The sequence below is a fragment of the Scaptodrosophila lebanonensis genome, unplaced genomic scaffold, assembly GCF_003285725.1.
Source record: "Scaptodrosophila lebanonensis strain 11010-0011.00,11010-0021.00 unplaced genomic scaffold, SlebRS2 tig00000024-arrow-pilon, whole genome shotgun sequence".
Classification (NCBI taxonomy): Eukaryota; Metazoa; Arthropoda; class Insecta; order Diptera; family Drosophilidae; genus Scaptodrosophila; species Scaptodrosophila lebanonensis.
In genome coordinates this window covers 15,243,489-15,262,725 of record NW_022060538.1, presented here as the reverse complement: position 1 = coordinate 15,262,725, position 19,237 = coordinate 15,243,489, and the positions used below count along the sequence as shown (strand labels likewise).

The 19,237-nt window shown below is 35.1% G+C and overlaps 4 protein-coding genes across 4 annotated transcripts in view; 1 reads left to right on the top strand and 3 right to left on the bottom strand.

The window, feature by feature from the left end:
• Window positions 1-1,623: 1,623 nt before the first annotated feature.
• On the bottom strand, window positions 1,624-2,299 carry LOC115621401 (immune-induced peptide 23). Its single transcript, XM_030515045.1, has 3 exons — window positions 2,194-2,299; window positions 2,083-2,124; window positions 1,624-2,015 (listed from the first exon to the last, which is right to left on the bottom strand). The coding sequence occupies exons 1-3, from the start codon at window positions 2,243-2,245 to the stop codon at window positions 1,834-1,836; spliced, it is 276 nt and encodes a 91-aa protein (XP_030370905.1). The 5' UTR covers window positions 2,246-2,299; the 3' UTR covers window positions 1,624-1,833.
• Window positions 2,300-3,405: 1,106 nt separating this feature from the next.
• Window positions 3,406-4,179, top strand: LOC115621292 (glycine-rich RNA-binding protein 1). The gene is made up of 2 exons (XM_030514894.1): window positions 3,406-3,544; window positions 3,612-4,179. Exons 1-2 carry the CDS (start codon window positions 3,451-3,453, stop codon window positions 3,887-3,889), a joined length of 372 nt encoding a protein of 123 aa, XP_030370754.1. The 5' UTR covers window positions 3,406-3,450; the 3' UTR covers window positions 3,890-4,179.
• Window positions 4,180-9,832: 5,653 nt separating this feature from the next.
• On the bottom strand, window positions 9,833-14,831 carry LOC115621626. Its single transcript, XM_030515323.1, has 4 exons — window positions 14,513-14,831; window positions 12,355-12,497; window positions 11,729-11,867; window positions 9,833-10,249 (listed from the first exon to the last, which is right to left on the bottom strand). Exons 1-4 carry the CDS (start codon window positions 14,764-14,766, stop codon window positions 10,000-10,002), a joined length of 786 nt encoding a protein of 261 aa, XP_030371183.1. The 5' UTR covers window positions 14,767-14,831; the 3' UTR covers window positions 9,833-9,999.
• A 1,894-nt stretch (window positions 14,832-16,725) lies between these two features.
• Window positions 16,726-19,237, bottom strand: part of LOC115620619 (protein held out wings) — a 55,167-nt gene continuing 52,655 nt past the window's right edge. The window contains exon 9 of the transcript XR_003995230.1: window positions 16,726-19,117. The gene's annotated coding sequence lies outside the window, so the exon portion shown is untranslated. The remainder of the gene's footprint in view (window positions 19,118-19,237) is intronic.

Here is a 19,237-nt window from a genome sequence, read left to right as displayed (position 1 = left end):
GTGGGTTAGGATGAATGTGTGTGAGGCAGGCTAGCAGCCAACTTTTAAATAAACTTGATGAAATATTTCTACGACTTTGAAAATGATAAGGCTTGATCATACAGTGGGTGGCAGACATGTATATTTTGATATGCAACAGTACGCCTCATTTAACTTCATTTCAAACTGACTGACTGACTAACAACACCATTCAAAAACTGATGGATCATTATGCTGCTGTCCTATTAAACAATGAAGGAAATCAGGAAGGAATCAGGAAAAATAGTCTTTAGATACTCATGCAAACAATGCACCTTTGTTGACGTCGTAAGCTTTGAAGTACTGTTTGTCAACATAGAAGTATATACGGCTTCAAATGTATGTTGGAGAATCGAGCCAGGCGTCCTGCAGCAACACGATAAGGTCAAATAACAATAGCAATGCAAATTCTAACACAAACAATGCGCCAGCTGTCAAAGTAATTGAATTAGTTTAAGGCTTTTACCCAAATTCGAAGCTGCACTCTGGAAAATGCGTTCAGTTGACAGATCTGATTAAAACGTGCAAGTCCAATAACAACAAGAGAGAACGCTACAGTCGAGCAAGCCCGACAGTGTAATACCCTGTACCCAGATAAACTTCCGTCACTGAGTTATATGCGCCCATAGCAGCAGCAAAAAGAGGAAGAAGAAGAGCGAACTTGTTGCTGCAGTTTGGGAGGGTTGCACTGGAGAGAATTTGTTTCGCTAATAACTTTTCTTAGAATTGACCGAATTGAATAAAATTTAAACAATAGTAGACAATTACATATATATTATGTGTGCAAAGTTTGGTTTAGGTAGCAATTGAAATGTGGACGCTATTGACGAAATTCTGTAGCAGGGGAAGGGGGGGAAAATTCCAAAAAATAAAATAAACTCGTCCTTTCTCGGACCTAGGAGAATCTGGATGCCAACTTTGGTTATTCTAGCTTTTATAGTTTCTGAGATCCTCGCGTTCATCCAGACGGCCAGACGGACGGACGGACGGACATGGCTAGATCGATTTCTCTCGTCATGCTGATTCATGCTGAAATTTCTGAAAAAAAAAAATATGGTGGGCGCCCTCCTCTGAGATTCCCATGCCAAGTACCTAAGCGCTGGCAAATTGAGAATTCAATTGTAAAATTTCAAAAATATGAACTAATAAATTTGTGTGTATGTATGTACATTATTATTATAATAATTTCTTCTACGCTTTAATGAACATTTTCTTCCTTAGAGTAAATAATCCAAGTGTAAGTTAAAGTCACCTACACTTTAACAGGAAACTTGTGTCCAAAATTTCAGCTTCTTAACGCTTACCATTTGGGCTTTGCTATTTCTCATTTCCAAAGAGTTCATTTCCCAAATAGCAAATTACCTTGGCACGATTCGAGAGCTAGGACATAAAGCTGCTCACCGACACCATAAAACACAACTTGTGACAAATTTCAGCTTCCTAGCTCTTACCGTTACGGCTGTGCGTTGATTGCCAATCAGTCAGTCAGTTAGGACGAACTGTTTTATATACAAGTATGTAGAGATAATAATTTCATTCGTTAGACATCACTTGAGAAATGACCCTAAAACAAAGATGATGCTTAAATATTTTCACAATTCAATGTTTTCATTTAAAAACTTTATTGGCATGTAAATAGGATGTTAGTAAAGCATTTACAAAATTAGAGTACTTTCTCAATAGTTGGATGACTTGAAACCATCTCGTTAAGCTGACAGATGTTTTAAACTTAATATTAAGAGAATGCATTTATTGAGTACAAACACTATATCGAAGGAACACTGTATTGAGATTCACAGCAGCCACTTATGCTATTCACACATCCACATTGCATATTTCACACCGGCCATTGATGACCGTGTTGCCACCACGGCTATATACGGTGCCACGTCCATTGTTGTAGCCAGGTCTGTTCAGTATAACACTACTACCCCCTGACTTGAAGCTTCGATATTCCTGACCGTCAATAATGACAGGCTCACCGTGTGGATTTGGACCTGCCGCGCCGAGTCATCAAGTAAATAGTTTTTCAATTCGATAATATTATGATCAAGCGTTACTTACAGGTCAGACAAACACCATTTATTACCACATTACTCGGAAACGCTGTAAATAAAAGGCGGGTAAACATTAACGACTGAGATGCAAAGATCGCTATCTTTCCAATTCACCTACCGCCTATTAAAGCTGGCAGCGCCAACAGCAGCAATAAACACTTTAAGTACATATTGTTAGGCGTTGAGCGATGCAAAGTAAATGGCAGGTCTAGAGGTCCATATACCTACTTTTTATATGAAACGTAGATCAAAACAATTTGCATTATGTGTGCTGTAATGTTATCGCTAACGGATCAATCTATTTGCATTTGGCCAGCGGCGATGACTGAATACTCTACCTTCCACCCAAGGCTACACATCGATAAAAAGGGGGGCGTGTGAACGTTTTCGATTTCATTAGAATGTGCGGTAACGAAAAGCTTCATTTCACTAACAAACAGCGCGCATAACTGAATACTTAATGCCCATAAGTATCGCTCAGAATGATTCAGTAGCCATTGTAACAACAATACTCGTACACAGTAGCTTCACAGCTTAAAACTTGCCGGTTGACTGGTCTGACGGAAATCGAAACACCGTACGACTTTCATATGCGCTACATAGCGCCCCGATATTGAATTGCATTTGTTCTGTAAAGTACAGGGCTTATCAATCAAAAACAGTTTCATTTAATTCGACATCAGTCACGTAATGGGAAAACCCCATTGATAAGGTAACTGATGCAAGTGCCCATTGAATGAATATATTAAAGCAAAATTTATGGGTCTTCTGTAATGCTACTTCCCACTCCAATGTCCATGCTATACTATGCTATGGAAATTACACATCAAATAAGTAATAATAATCATCACTTCGCAGCTTTGGCAAACAAAACAAAACCCACCATACACATTTGTTTATAAACATGTAAAGTAATAATTCTTGAGAAGTTGGCAGGGGAACGCCAGCAGCGTGAATGGAGGAAAAAATATTTAATGTCGTTATTGTGCCAAAATGTCGTGACTGAGCTGAGTGTTCTATGACAACCGCCCGCACCATACTACCTGGTTCTGTCGTTGCTTACCAACTTATCTCATGTCATCCCATCCCATTACATTCAATGAGAACGTAGTGTACATCAGTAACGAGCACTGCTGAGTCGTTTTGATGGTTTTCTGCTGTCGCATCGCATAAATGTGGGCATTTCCAGAATTTGATTAATATTTCATTGAATGTATACTGTATGTGAAACGACGATAACACGATCAGTTTATTGCAAATCTAAAAACAAATTGCAAAAAGTAATTCTATAATACTACGTCGCTGTATAAAAGTATCAGTCGAAGGCATAGCTCCAAACAGATCAGTTCAACAGCTCGCTCAGAAGAAACACAATATGAGGCACTTTGCGGTTGCGTTTGCGGTGCTCGTCATTGGCACCTTAGCCTCAACACAGGCAGCCGTCTATATAGGCGGCGGTTGTTATGATTGTAAGATAAACCGATCTTGTCCGATCTGTTGATTCCACTTAGTAATAGCACTTCGTGTATATTGCAGGTAATCCGCCAGGTGGACAAGCGCCTGGCGTTTACACAGCAAATGGTCGAGGTGGTGGCGGCTACTACAATGCCGGCGGCGGTGGTGGTGGTGGTGGTGGCGGAGCCACTTACTACAATCCCGGTGGCGCCGGTCGTCCAGTCTACTCAGGCAACTTTGGCCCGAATGGCTATAATGGCGGTGGTGCAGCGCGCTATGGAGGAGGCAGAGGCGGAGGCGGTGGTCAAGGCTACGATGATGGCTATGGTGGTGGCGTCACTCAATATATAGGCGCGTAATATGTGTAGATCGTATGTAGTTTTAGTCTTGTATTACTAACAAATCATTTCAAAAACAATTGGCTGTAATTACTTGTATAAATGTAAGTTAATGAGATATGAATATTTTCTATAAACACCCGAGACAAGCATTTTAAGAAAAGAATATGTTGAAAAAAATGTAAGAATCAGGTATAAGAACTGATTTACTTACTTTTCCCTGCTTTTCTATCTATACAAACAAAACGATAAGTCACCTCAGATTTCAATTACGGAAATAACGCACCAAATAAATAGTTACTACAAGTTCATTGCTAAATCTTTTTTAATAAATATTTATAAGCACAAACAAAAAAAGATGATTAAAAATGTGTAAATAAAATAGGCTTGTGAAATGAAAAGGTTAACAGTTATCAACGGTTTTTTGCATCGCTCGTTTCTATACTTATACTATATACATTTTAAATAATATTTATTACGTTTTAAAAATGTTCTAGTCAATGCTATTCTGACAGTTTTGAAAGATATTTGTTATTGTTTCTGTTCTCAGTTCAATCAAAATGCTGACATAAACAAGTATTTGCTCTACTTGTATAATGCTTTAGCTTATTCATATATTATATTTATTTGTAAAACGTAGATAGATTTCAAAATTAGCCGAAACGTATATTCTAAAATTATGGACGGTACCCTTCATAGTTTCTTTTCCGTTGTATTTTCACTAAAACATTCGGAAAGTTTTTTAATCCATATTGGAAGCACACTATATCAGTTTTAAATAAGATTTAAAATTTTCACAGAAATGAAGCGAATCCTCAATAAAAAATAGTCAATAAATAAAATATTTACCTAAATATTTGTACTTATTTGGCCTACAATCATAATTACATTAATTTCTTTCAGTGTAGACCGAAGAGTTCAGTGTAATACCCCAACCATGCACCCGGTAAGTATTATGTTTGAATATTTTGCATTGACAACATATTTATCATACTACTTATATAAGAATTTTGAGACAGACAGGCAACCACTCTCCCGAATGCAAAATATTTTAATTTCAACTTTTTCCTGCATGCCCACAATGTACGAGTACGTGTGTGTGTGTGTGTGTGTGTGTGCGTGTGTGTGCGTGTCAGTATCTATGATGCGGTTGGATATGCATTCTAGGTACTGAAACTTTTTTCATTGCTGTGCTTTGTTTGTGATTTAAGTCGACAAAAGCTTTAAACACGGAGCTAACAATTTATTTTGGTCATTTATGTGCGTGCTCAAAGCTTACCTGTTTTATGATGTTAGCCAAGGCCATAATTGTGGCAGAGGGCTTAAAACAGGCAATAAATTTATACATACATATATTTATGTATAAGTCTGTAAATACTCGAATGTCTGGGATGCTTGAATGCGGCAAATTATTTCACCCAGACGCGCTGGCGCCTCCTTATACGGTACTCAGAGGACCCACTTGGTTTTTTGATTTATAAGTCATGCTGGAGTAAGGTGCATTTAATATACCTGTTTGATAAAAAAGAGCATATACATTAAACGTTAAATTATTTCGTTTCCATTTGTAACCATTGCATTTTAATGATAAACAAAACATAGAGGAGTTGGCAATATGAAACATATTTTTTTTATTGGCTTCTGACCATAGCTGAGTGCAATCAATATTTTAATTATTATTGATACAATTCCATGAAACATTTGCATGCACATATACGTTTGTGCAAAGGCAAACATGATTATGAAGGAACTTAAAAAGAGAACGTAAAAAAGGACACCCTTTAGTTTATTTCCTCAATTATTGAGTTTCATAATAGACCTCAATTGTTGAGTTTCATGATAAGAGCTATTGTAGAACATAGTATTACTAATAGCCGATTTCGTGTTTTAAATATATCCAGTAAGCAATCTTTTATTTAAATAAATAAAAACGGATTTTATAAATTCAAAGCATGCATCCGTTGTAAAATAAACTAATTTCAAAGTCATTTGTTGTCAATATACTATAGTTTTATATTGCTTTCAAAATCCCTGCAATGTTCAATTAAATGTTATTCTCATTAAAAAGTTATTTATATCTGACTCTTACCGGCCTGTTATACATATTTATAATTAAACTTTAGTATATGTACCATTTATTTTATTACACTCTACTTACATCAATTGATCAATATTTGTATACATTGTAAAATTTGTAATAAACGATGGATACTCAGGCATAAACGTGAGAGCACAAATTTCGTACTACACGTCAATATTTAATGAAGGAACTGCAAATACCTTTTCATGTACCTACTGTGTTATTCATTCAGCATTCACGACAAGGTGGAAAGGCAAGTTCAATTCATCTTTGATATGAAAATTGAATGACGGCAACAACTTGGTAAGTCCAGTGAAAATATTAATATGCCAACCACAATAAAGTTTTTAAATATCTTGGCTGTTATGAGACGAACACTTTAACTTTAAGTCGCCTCCTTAAATGTAGTATGCAGGGCTCGCTTCTGTTTTGACCCCTTAGCGCAAATTGTGAAACTCTAGCAAATTAATTTAATTAAAATAATAATGGCGCATCGATTTCATAGTACAGCGAAGACTGCAAATTGAAGCCTCAAATTTCATAAAAATATGAATACTTCTGTACTTATACACATCCAGCGAAGCGTACTGTGCATTTTCGCTCTTGAGCTCTTTTGACTTGCTATCAATTTTAATTTCCCAGTCGCTCGGCAAAGTAAATAGACGTACATACCTACGACTACGGATTTCTAAAGATATATACATACTTACTTATGTACTCGTACATGTGCAAAGCAAATGTGTTCGAAGTAAACAGTTTCAGCTCTTCACGGGAAGTATGCAAGGCTTTTCGAGTGCCACTAGAGCTCTAGTGCTAGTGTCAATAAACTGCATACTTGTGTGGGTGAAAAGGATTTGTGTTTTCTCTTGTCTTTTCATTGTCAATATTACGCTATTGACAAGATATAATTACTTGCAAGTATGCAAGTCTGTATAGCAGGGTTACGCTTCATAGTTCACCCAATTATTGATTTGGATACAGCAAGGAATTCTCTCAAATTTAACATACACAATATAACAAATGCAATATACCACCACTTACTAATAATGCAACTATTTTTAGCTCTAATTATATTCGGTAGTTATTAATTTACTCATGTACAAATCTAGTTTAATTAATTTGGAAGCCACTAAGAAATTCAACTTTCTTCCTGCCTCACATAGGTTATTATACAAGTACGCTGAAGTGCATAATATTCACATTTGGCATTTATATTTATTAAAATAAGTACTTAGTGTTTAATTGAATAGCTAACATTTTATCTTCCAATGCCCTATACCCTATGATTGAAAGGGTATACTCACAAGACTTAAGGTGCGTTCCAAGCAGATTAGGCCATAACACGACAGATTGACATTTAATAAATATGAACATTTTAAAAATCATGGTTTACGTTTTAGCGCCGTGATTCGAACCGAGTTATTCTTAGGAAACGAACTCACATTATGGGATTCCTGTTAGCTCGTTGAGCTATGCCAGGCCCCTGAACTTTTATGAGAGCGCAGATTTGATATTTTGATAAAATGCTGCCGGCAGCGCTGCCCGCAGCTTTTGTTGTTGTTGCTGCTTTGGTTCAACTTTATGCTGCATACATACACACATATAAACACGCATAGGTACGTGATGTAAATGTATGCTGTTAAAACTGAACATAAACATGTATTCTAATTTAATTTAATTAATTAATTAATTAATTCATTTTTTTAATAATTTAATTTTTTTTTATTTTCCTTTTTTTGTGTAGAGTACAGGCTATTTGACTGTCGGGCTTGCCCGACTGTAGCGTTCTCTCTTGTTCGATATGGCTTGTTGAACTGTTTTCGGTTTGTTTTTTGTTTGTACTTTATTTTTTTGTGTTCCCTTCTTGCGTATTAATAAAGCAAAGTATCAACATCTTTAGAAAGTTTATTATCACAAACTTTGATACAAGACTAACTTATATGCAGCTCAAGTATATGTATAAAATTCATAACTAAAAGCAAAAGCCGCAGCCCGGCACCTTTACTTTTTTGCACCACAACAAAAAAAAAGCAAAAAAAATTAAATCTGTTTGGGGATAAAAACACAATATGGACACAATATTTTACGACTTAAAAAGTTTTCCGACAAGAATCATAATGGAGCGCCCCATTGCTGCTTGCTCGACACCAAGTTAAGCGGATTGGCACAGTGTTTTTATACCCTGTATAAAGTATGTAATATGCACAAGGAAGCATCTCCGACCCCATAAAGTATATATATTTTGAATCAGCATGGCGAGGGAAATCGTACAGTTTGTACAGTTTTCTACTTTAGTTTAAAATTGTATCCAATTCGGTCAATTCTAAGAAAAGTTATTAGCGAAACCAATGCTCTCCAGTACAACCCCCCAAACCAGTTCGCTCTTCTTCTTCCTCTTTTTGCTTCTGCTATGGGCGCATATACCTCAGTGTCGGAAGGACTTGCTCGCCTGGAGCGTTCTCTCTTGTTTTTTTTTTTTTTTTTTTTTTTTTTTTTTTTTTTTTTGGATTCAGTTTACATTATAAGCATTATAAGCATTCTTAAGTCATTTTTGCATTAAAAGTGGCTAAGCAAACACATTAAGTAACTTACATACACGTATGTATCTTGGCATGTTATTTACAAATGAACAGCTAAGTATTTGTTTATATTCTATTGTGTATATGTTATTAATAGAAAGTTGTATATGTATTTCTTATTAAAAGAAAACTATATTTAACCCATATTTGATCCTTTTATCCTGTGTATTTGCTAACGTCCAGAATTAAATGAAATAGGAATTGATATAATAATAATTAAAAGCTCATATTAGTAATTGGATCAAATATTTAAATTTAATTTATTTTTAAATCTTTTTGATCCTTTGTTTCTAACTATCTATCTATCTAAAAATAAATCATTTATTTCTTCAATTTTATATTTTATTGAAACTAGGTGCCTCATCAGAGTTATAAGTGAAGAGCTATCAGTTAAATCGAAGAAGGACTTTAAATATTGTAACTCAGTGTAATAATAAAAACTTATAGTTATAAACTATATGTATGTACATATGTTAATGCTTATGGCTTTTGCGGTTGACATGGGTTTTCATTTTAAGCTCCCACACAATTTTTCATGATACGCATACGTTTTCCAGAAATTTGTATTTTTTCGGCGCTTTGTTATTCGCACATTTTATCAGCGCCAGCTCGCTTTTATGTTAAATTTGCAATATTTTGATGAGATGCACTAAAAACATCTTTGTTGTTATTTGTGTAGCCTGCACACAATGGGTAAAAGGGTCCAACAGTTTAGTGAAAATGTATGTAACACACAGAACGAGGCCTGGCAGACTTCACAAAGTGCATATATTTTTGATCAGTATGAGAAGACCAGGCCATGTTAAACTTAGTAAACATATTCTCCTGAGCACTATGCATGTCATCTATTAATAATTTCCTATAACATTAATTATAATGGATTTTATCAAAGATGTTCACAAATAAATGTATGCTTTTGTAACTGTTAATTCATATAGAAAAGTCTCTACTTACGTGTTATATACTTTCTGTTTGTTATTTTCATTTAATTATAATTTTTTTTTTAATTTATCAAAATTTAAAAAATTAAATATTTAATATGAAACAAATTTCAAAATTAGTAGTAGGTAGTGCAGGAATTCGGCACGTAGAACTCTAGCACTACCAACTAAAATGCAAGGAACAAAATACTTTATTTATTTATGTTTTCGCTGAAAAGGCCAATGGATGGGCAGTATGAAAATTGACATTGTTTGTTTATTTATTACGTATAGTACACGCGCATTCTCCATTATTTATATAAATTGTTAAAATAAATAAAAGCACATTATAATTTTGAAATTAAATTTATTTTCAATTGCAACATTTCACACTTATATAACTAAAAAGTACCGCTCTTCATTGAATAGATGAGCATGAGAAGCAGTACTCTAAGAATCACACAAATACGACCACGTCCTCTATTACTTCACCAATGCTATGCATTCTTATTAGACTACAAGTATATCAACCGAGCGTGCCAATCTGCCGGCTTATGGCAGATGTGATTGCATCATGCGCCGACTCAACAGCAGTAAAAACAAAAAGAACAGGAGGCCCCTCGAATGTGAAGCTCTGAACCGTTGCGTTCCAGCGCAAATGGCGTCCTCGTAGTACCGACAATTGCTGAAATGCTTCTCATCCGACAGCATTTTGGCCGTTTCGCGAGCAAATTCAGCCGAGTGCTTGTAGCATTTGAACCGTGCACTATTGTATATGCAGTTCTCATAGGCATAACGTGCACTGAAAATACAAAGTCAAACAAATCAGATCATGTACAATGGATGACTGGCGCCAACATAACGGGGAAAACAAATGCAAATGGCTTTCGTTCCTGGTATATACACAATTCCAAATGAGCCGCAGCTTAAAATACTATAATGCAGACAATCTCCATTAAAGTCAACTAAAAACCAATTCCAGCGAATTCCAATTATTTCATGAAAAAAAAAAACACAATGTTGCTGTGCAAAATACATTTACATAATATAATATAATTTCTTGAATATTTTTGCAATTGAATATTTTTAATTTTCATTTCATCGACATTCCGTTTTTAGTGAAAATTGCGTTTCCTTTTTAATTAAATCTGTCGGATAGTCGATAATGTAAAAGGAGAATTTTCACGCTTTTCAAGTTCACGACCAAAGCTGTCGCTCCCTTGTAAAAAAGTTGTCCGAAGACTTTGCTTTAGTATAGAAGTTTACAGCTTAGTGCAATGTTGTACAGAAGAAAAAAACAAAAGAAAGACTTTTTCACAAATGAAAAATTGCAAAAAATCGTTACATTTAAACTATTTCCTATATTCTTCTCTAATTGCTAATTTATTCATAGCTTTCCGATAAATTTCACTGTAACTTTTCTCTTTGAATTCTATACATTAAACAGTAAAAGGGTCGATTCACATTATTGGGTCGTAAAGACCAGGGTTTATTTAAAACTTTAAAGGTTTTATATTGAAAACAAGATAGAACGCTACAGTCGAGCAAGCCCGACAGTAAAATAGCCTGTACTCTCCACAAAAAAGTAAAATTAAAAAAAAAAATTTTAAAGAAAAATAAATTAGTTTTAAAAAAATTTAATTAAATTATTAAAATAATTAAGAACATTTATTTAATACAAACATAGAAGACATCTTTATGTACAGATTTACATTTACATTACTTGTCTATGCTTGTTTATGTACGTGTATATACATAAGCAACAACAACAATAGATGCGGGCAGCGCTGCAAGCAGAGGATGAGTAGCGATTTTATTTATGGCTATAACTTTGTTCAGAATTGACCTATCATGATGAAACTTGGCATACGGACACATAAGCACTAACTGGACGTAACAAGAATTACGGAAGTTATAAAATAAAACACACGAATTGCGGGGGAGTGGGGGGGGGGGGGGGTGTATCAGAATAAAAAAATAAACTTTACCTGCCTAGGGCTTAGGGGCACCTGGTTACCAAGTTTGGTCATTCTAGCTCTTGTACCTTCTGATCCTTGCGTTCATACAGGCGGACGGACGGACGGACATGGCTAAATCGACTCGCCTTGTCACCCTGATCAAGAATATATATACTTTGTGTTGTCTCCCACGCCTCCTTCTGCGTGTTACATACATTCGCACAAAACTAGTATAGCCTTTCACCCTTTGGGTACAGGCTATAATTATCAAGGCTTTGAGAGGAATTCATCTGCACCCCACCTTATTTCACCAGTGTACTCACCAACAGAATTCCATGAATTTGTCAGTCACATTACGCGTGGTATCGTGCAGCTCTTCAGTAAGTATATTCTGAAACTCTTTTGTGCAGCGCACCCAATCCAGTTGTATGTAAGCGAAGCAGTCCTTGTGCCGCAGGTAATCTGCAAAAGATACGACGAGCTAGTGTCAATCCATCTGTCATGCAAGTGGATGCAAGTGTTCTTGCCCAGTTTGTGAATGTTGTAGTGTGGGGGATTGCCTTGTCACATTCGCTAAGCCAATGTATAAATAATGAGTTGTGTAAAGTATATAATATAGTACATATATATTTGTGTTTCTGTGTCAAAATCTTTAGAGCACACATTTGAAAGGCCCACAAAGTGAAAGCTGTGAGTAACAAGCTGTTGCCTCGACAGATTCAAGTGGAAGCAACTTTGTGGGTTTTGCGCTCGAGAGCCTTTCCAGCCAAAGTATATGTGAGTGTACTATATACTTGTATATATATATGCAAATGACTACGTACGATAGTACATGTGTAAGTGCATGCACGAGTAAACATTTCATTTCTGATTTTTGACAGAATATTTTTGCTGCAGGCTATGTTTACAGACAAAACAGACATACAACCACAGAAACACCAACACTTACCTCGCTGAAAATCGACGTCACTACAAAATTTGATGAAAAATTTGCGTGCGCCCTCGACGTTATTTTTAAACATGCTCAGCTTGCGGTTTTGCAGACAACGTGCCGAGTAAGCATCGAAACATTTCATGCCGCGATTGAAAACACTGTAACAAATCAATTTAATTAGAGATTGGGTGAAATGGTGAATAAAATAATAACTCGTGTCTGATTACTTTAATTTGTGAACCATATTACGTCACAACTCATTCATACACACATAGATAATCGTTCTTAGAGCTACAAGCATCTAAAAATACTACGCATACAAAAAAACTCAAGTTTATTCAACTTTTAATTAAAAATAAAGTAAGTGAACAGATTTGTTTAAATAAATGCAAACATCAACTGTTACGAGACGTTCTTAACGTCTGAAAGCTAGTTTTTCTAAAGTTATATAAACGGGCAGTAAAATAACAGGCCCAATGGAGAATAATAACTATTAATGTCTTGAATAATATACCGAATAGAGACAAAAAATCTGAGAGCGACATGCATTTTCTAATGATTTTATTTATTCGCTGCCCCCGAAAGGTCTTTAGAAATCGGTTAGTTGAGGCAAACTAAAGTACACGTATCAGTACAGTATTCAATTCCATTTATTCTTGATAAGCATGACAAAGATGAGTCGTTCTACTCACGTTCCTCTGTCTCGGAAATTTAGAGAAACCCGAGAAACCAACCCCCCCTGTTACCCGAAATGTTATCTCCTCCAGTGCTCTGCCAGCTGAACCAGCACACACATTCAAATACATAAGCATATCTTAGAAGGTAAATATTATTGTAAGAACACAGGCTTCATAGGTTTAATTTTGTTGTCTTAATACCTGTACAAGCATTAAAAAACATGTAGTAGGGGCGATTTCTTAACTTTTATACATACTAAATATGTGTATGTAAAATCCTTAAGCTTTGTTAAAATACAGCAGCTATAGCATATTCTCACACTTTTAATCTGATTTACAGTACCAACAGCCATCCAGCTATTACTTGGCTTCAAAAAGTTTCGTTTTCTAATATTATTTATTATATAGGATATATGCAATGGACTTTACCACATCACCACGCTTGGCTTTAATTTTGTAACAACTCTTGCACTGACTCTAAATTAAATTGAGTTAATTAAAATTATTGCCCTTTTCCTTCCATCACAACCGTCAAGATGGTTGTGAGGTTTCGCCCGCTTTTACTTCGGGCGAGATTTCCCATGACACACTTCCTTAAAGCCCATTGAATTCATTTTTAATTAAATTTTGCCACAATAAATATTGGATGGGACGATGAGGTGGAGGGCGTGCTTAATGTACAAAAGATGTTGCCTACTTTTAGGATGGCAAACAAAATAAATTTCTTACAGTGTCTGCTGTAATTTTTCGCTTAGACTAGATGAGGTGCTGAACTTTCCTACGTTATTATTATTAATTCGCTTATTCGGACAAGAGAAAATGGGAATCAATTTCCTCATGGATGCAGCTTTTGCAAAAACCGTGATGTGGAACTATTTGCCATTCGATTTGATTAATACCTATTGGCACAGCACTGCTATCCAAATCTAGACAGAACTATGTTTGAGCATAAGCAGTTCACTTGTCAACACCTTACTTCATGTTCATTACTTTACTAATTTGGTTGCCCTGCAATTTTATGTTTAGAAGTTATAATAGAACGTTTTGCAATTAGCGCGCGGGTATTCTACCCAAGTCTTTCGTTAGGCACGCACTCAATAAAAACACAGATGAATTGGAAATATTTGTAGCAGGCTATTTCGACACGCCATCAATAAAGTCACGCAGTTTTCTGGACTTAATGACACCTGAAGTGACCCCTAAGACATAACCTTAACCCTTTTGAAGAGGCAATCAAGTGTGCCTATAATTGAAATTCTGTGCAAACATAGATGTTAATTAATTTTGCCACATTTAGATTTTCTACAGACTTCTTCACTCGAAATGTGCGCTTGGGCTTTTGTATACCTTTTTTTTTTTAGAATCGTTAATGAGTTTTCGTTTATGTTTAAGGCTTCGTGTTGCACACTTTCTATTTTTAAAACGACCTCTCACTCACACAAGGCACACATCTTAAGGCAACACTCAAGTGTTTAAGCAAATTTGATCTCACGTACTTGCATTTGGCAATAATTTCTTTCTTGCTGATGACGACTTTTGTATTTTGCAGGAATTCCATTAGATGCGGCGGTAAGTCCTTGAAGCACTCGTCTACCATATCTTGGGTGCTACCGCACCTTTCTTCTTCTTCACTTGACAAAGAACTATTGTTGTTACTTATTTTGTCGTTGGTTACGTTTTGGCCTGCCACTGTCAAAGCAAATAGCGCATAAAGCCCACAAATAGTCAACAAAATACTTCGCACACACATATTGCCGATTAAAATAACAGACACTTGTTGCGAGGATACTTAATATAATTCGATGCTTAAATTGTTCGTACGTTCGCTCGGAAGGTGCGAGCAACGAGCCTGCCACAGACAAACTGTTCTGTGGGACAGGCTTCTATCCAGTTTTAAGATGATTTTACAGAGAACGCTGTTAACGCTCTGTTAGATAAATGTTAAGTGATGCCTGTTGGACATGCGCTTTGCAAACCGGTGCACGTGTTTTGTGGTTTGTTTACAAAACAGTTCCAAGTACGTGTGTGTGTAGATTACTTAGTACGTATATTACGAGTGTATAGTATATTTTCGAGTTGAACCATCTATGTTTGAAAACTTTAGAGTGTTGTTACTGCTGCTCTTCGCAAACTGTTTATTAGCAGTCATTAGCCGGATATTAAAGTAAATTATGTAGAATGCCCTTAAACGTATGCTACGGTCTTAGCAAAACGAAACAATTCAACTTTGTTGACATTTTACTTGAAATTTAAGCATGCAATTAAGCTTTAAAGGTTGCCTTTCTGGCTACAGTGTCAATTAAGAGCTAAATAAATTATGAAACCTGTGTGTAGGCGCCACACGGTGCTTGCAAAGTGGACTTAATTAACTTACTCTTGTTTCCGTCGCACATAGTCCCTACTAATAGCAACGAGGAGAGTATTTAATAAAACAGCGGTTGTGAGTTGCATTTTTTACATTCATGGTATGCGTTACTACCTACTTTGCTATGGAAAATTATTAGCAAACGTAGGAGCTTCCTTGTATTGTATTTTCTACTATAAAATGCTCGGTACACGGTGACCTATTTTAATATGAACTCGGTCTAACACGATTAAAAATTTGCTACCTTTTCTACCTACCTTTAACACGCTTGAAACGCAGAAAACACGATATAAATTGAACAAGTAAAAAAGCTAAAGTCCGGTGTCCCGACTTTTAAATACTCTGTACATATATTTAGAATAATTATAGAAATAACAAAAATTAAGAGTATTCAAAGAAAAACATTTTTATCGATTTTAGTGAAACTTGACACACGGACACATAATAACTAACTGGGGGTATTTCCCAAATTTGAGTTCGAAATTCCAAGAATTACGGGAGTTACGATTTGCTGGGGAGAGGGGAAAGGGAGGGAAATTCCAAAATACACATTTTCTGCGTATTCCCATAAAGCACCTGGGACTAAGATTTGGTGAACCTAGGTCTTATAGTCTCCGAGATATAGGCGATTATACGAATAGAAAATCGGGAAAATCACCATAGGGGGGAAGTGGGGGGAGGGGGGGAATCAAAAAAATAAAACAAACTTGCACATCGTACACACATAACGCATCTTTGTGCAAAGTTTGATGTCTACCTCTTATAGTCTCTGAGATCCAGGTGTTCATACGGACAGACGGGCGGACAGACAGGGCTAGATCGACTTGTCTCGTCATGCTGAATATATATACTTTGTGGGGTCTGCCACGTCTACTTCTGCCTGTTACATTTTCAGCTCCCGCAAAACCTAATATACTCTTGTACATTTTATGTACAGAGTATAAAAATAACCGTATTACTTACTTTTGTCTCGCTTAACACGATTTCCCCTAACACGAGGCTTTCCAGAAACGCAACCCCCCTAGGTGTATTGCTATTTCTAATGTAATTTATTAATTTCCAGCCTGTTTACTTACAAAGGCTGCACAGATTTATACAACAATTTGTGCGTAACAGTAAGAAATGACATGCTAGAAACAAAACAACAAACTAAACAAAGGCCAACAAAGACTACAATAAATTTATTTTATTTTACATCTAGTATTCGGCTCCCATTGTTATTTGGTTCGTCTTGCTGAGAAACCAAATAGCTAAGACAAAGGTGTCGAAAGACGTCCAAATCGTCCTTTTCGTTGTGGGAACATATCATTAAGAAAATTGTTGAAATAAAAGCAAAGAAATTGGTTGGAGTTTTTATAAACATTTATTTATGCAAAAATTATACATAATTTGATTTGTTTGTTACATTCGCGGGTTATTATATATTATGTTTTATATTTGAACATGATAATTTCTCGATAGCTTGTATATGCGATGATTTCACAATTACATATAAAATAATAAATCTTATGAATTCAATGAATGGATGAATTAGATATGGGTTGGTTTTTGAATTGAAACACAATACAAGTACATACAACATATCAACTGTTGAATGAGAATGAACTTAAAACTACAAAATATTTAATATATATATAAAAGTTAAATTACTCATAATCGTTTTTAATTGAGTTTCGGCCACGAAATCAATTTTGTTCAAGAACAAACTACAGAACTATAGAAAAGAAACAGCACACCAAAAGATTTTCAATTCTGGCGATGCTGCAAATGACGATTGCACGATTGCCGTAATATTTTTTATGTTTATAATTATTGTTATAATTATATTATTATAAGTTTATGCACATTGCATAATTCTCTTGATGTTTTTGTTTGTTGACACTAATGAGTATGTAGTTCGATATTCTTTTAATTCAATTTATTTACTTAATTATGTGGTTATTATGCAGCAAATGTCGTGTGCTCAAGTTTTTGCCTTTGCATTTTGATTTGATTGTCATATTATATTTAAACATACTATAGTTGCAATGTTTTTAAAAAGGCACACCAGTTACATTTCGTTTATTTTTATCATAACAAGCCGTTAAAAATTCTTTAATATAAAAATTAAACTATAATTTCTATTAGTTATGTGAGCTCAGCTTCGGCTGGCTTGATTCTTATTTGTACCATGTTTTAAATGCAATTCAATTGATGTTTTAATTTGTTTTTATAAAACACTTTTTATTTATAGATACTCACTCGTAGGATTGTTATCTTAAAAATTTTCGACTGACTGGCTTAAAAGTTATTATTTGCAGCTTTTATAAAAATAAGTATAAAATCTTGTTTAAACTCTTTTTCACTACAATCGCTAGTATTTATTTTATATTAAAGAATATTTAACAGCCATTTAATTTTGTTGTTTGATTTTTTTGTTTGTTTTCTTCTTTTTTTTGCATAAAATACATTTCTCCCATTTCATCAATATATTTATATATATATTATATATTTGTTTAAAACTAATTTAATGTATTATTAATGCATGATTTTCATATTGTTCCTCTTTTCTTCTGTATTAACTAAATATGGCGCTGTTATTTTATAAGTGTTAATGTTTTATTTGATAGCGCGTGCGTTCGCGCTGCATTTCGTTATTATATGTATATATATGTATATATAAAGGTATAAGTAATATTATTACATAACATAATCATAATCCAAATACTCATAATGATTGATTAACAAAACTGTGCGTCAGAATTAACAGAAATATTACTTTTAGTTTTTTCTTTTCCCTTCATTTCATTTAAGTTAATTTAATTAATATACAACAAATAATTTTGCTGCTTCATAATGAGTTTGCAGTGGGGGTGGGGGCTATATTATGATATTACACAAAGCAAACAAACATATGTTTCCTTCAACTTAACAACTATAAAAGATTCTTCTTCTTCTACGCTTTTTAACATGATTTGCGTTTTGCCGACAGTGAGATTTTTAAAAAATTGAAAAGAGATAAAATAATGTTTTGGGGCTTCCTTTTATGAGATTCCATATTAAATAGAAAACAAATTTAAATTATTTAAAAAATTTCATGGCGCATTTTATACTTAAATATTTATGTATATGGGCGCCCCAATCTATGTGTTTAAGTCATTTTTTGTTCGTTGAACTTTCAATTTTTAAATGTGTGTGTGGGTGTGTGTGTGTGTGGGTGTGTGTGTGTATCTGTGAGTTTTATTAAACTAGGCGCTGTTTGATTTGTTGTTGGCTTGTATATTAACTGACAACAAACCGTAACAGAAATGGCCACAAAATTGTATCGACGACACGTTGTTGCTGTATTTGTTGTTGCTTCTGTTGCTAATGTTGCTGCAGCTGTTCTCCTCCGGCTTCTGCTTATCCTGCTGCTGCTGCTGCTGCCGATGATGATTCTTGTTGCACTTGTCTCTCAGATAATGTTGGGTCTACTGTTGAATGGGCAGGCAGGTCGGCAGGCAGGCAGGCAGGCATTTACGAGAATATGTGCGTGCTGGTTTGTATGTATTAGTGTTTGTCAGTGACATTTACATGTTGTTGCTGTTGGTATTGCTGTGGATGATGTTGTCGGTGCTGTCAATGCTGTTGTTAGGCTTTTCACATTCCATTTAACATGGCACATACAGACACAATGCTGATGCGGTTGCGGCTTCGCCTGCCAATGTTGCATGCTCCCTGCACCGATTCTGATACTTGCGACCCCAATCGAGCTCATCTACCAAACGCATCAGGCAGGCAGCAGGCGATGGATGATGTTGTAGTTGTTGTTGTTGTTGGTGGTTTTGTTATGCGTTTTCGTGTGTGTGTTTATTAAATGTATGTGGGTTGTTTTAAA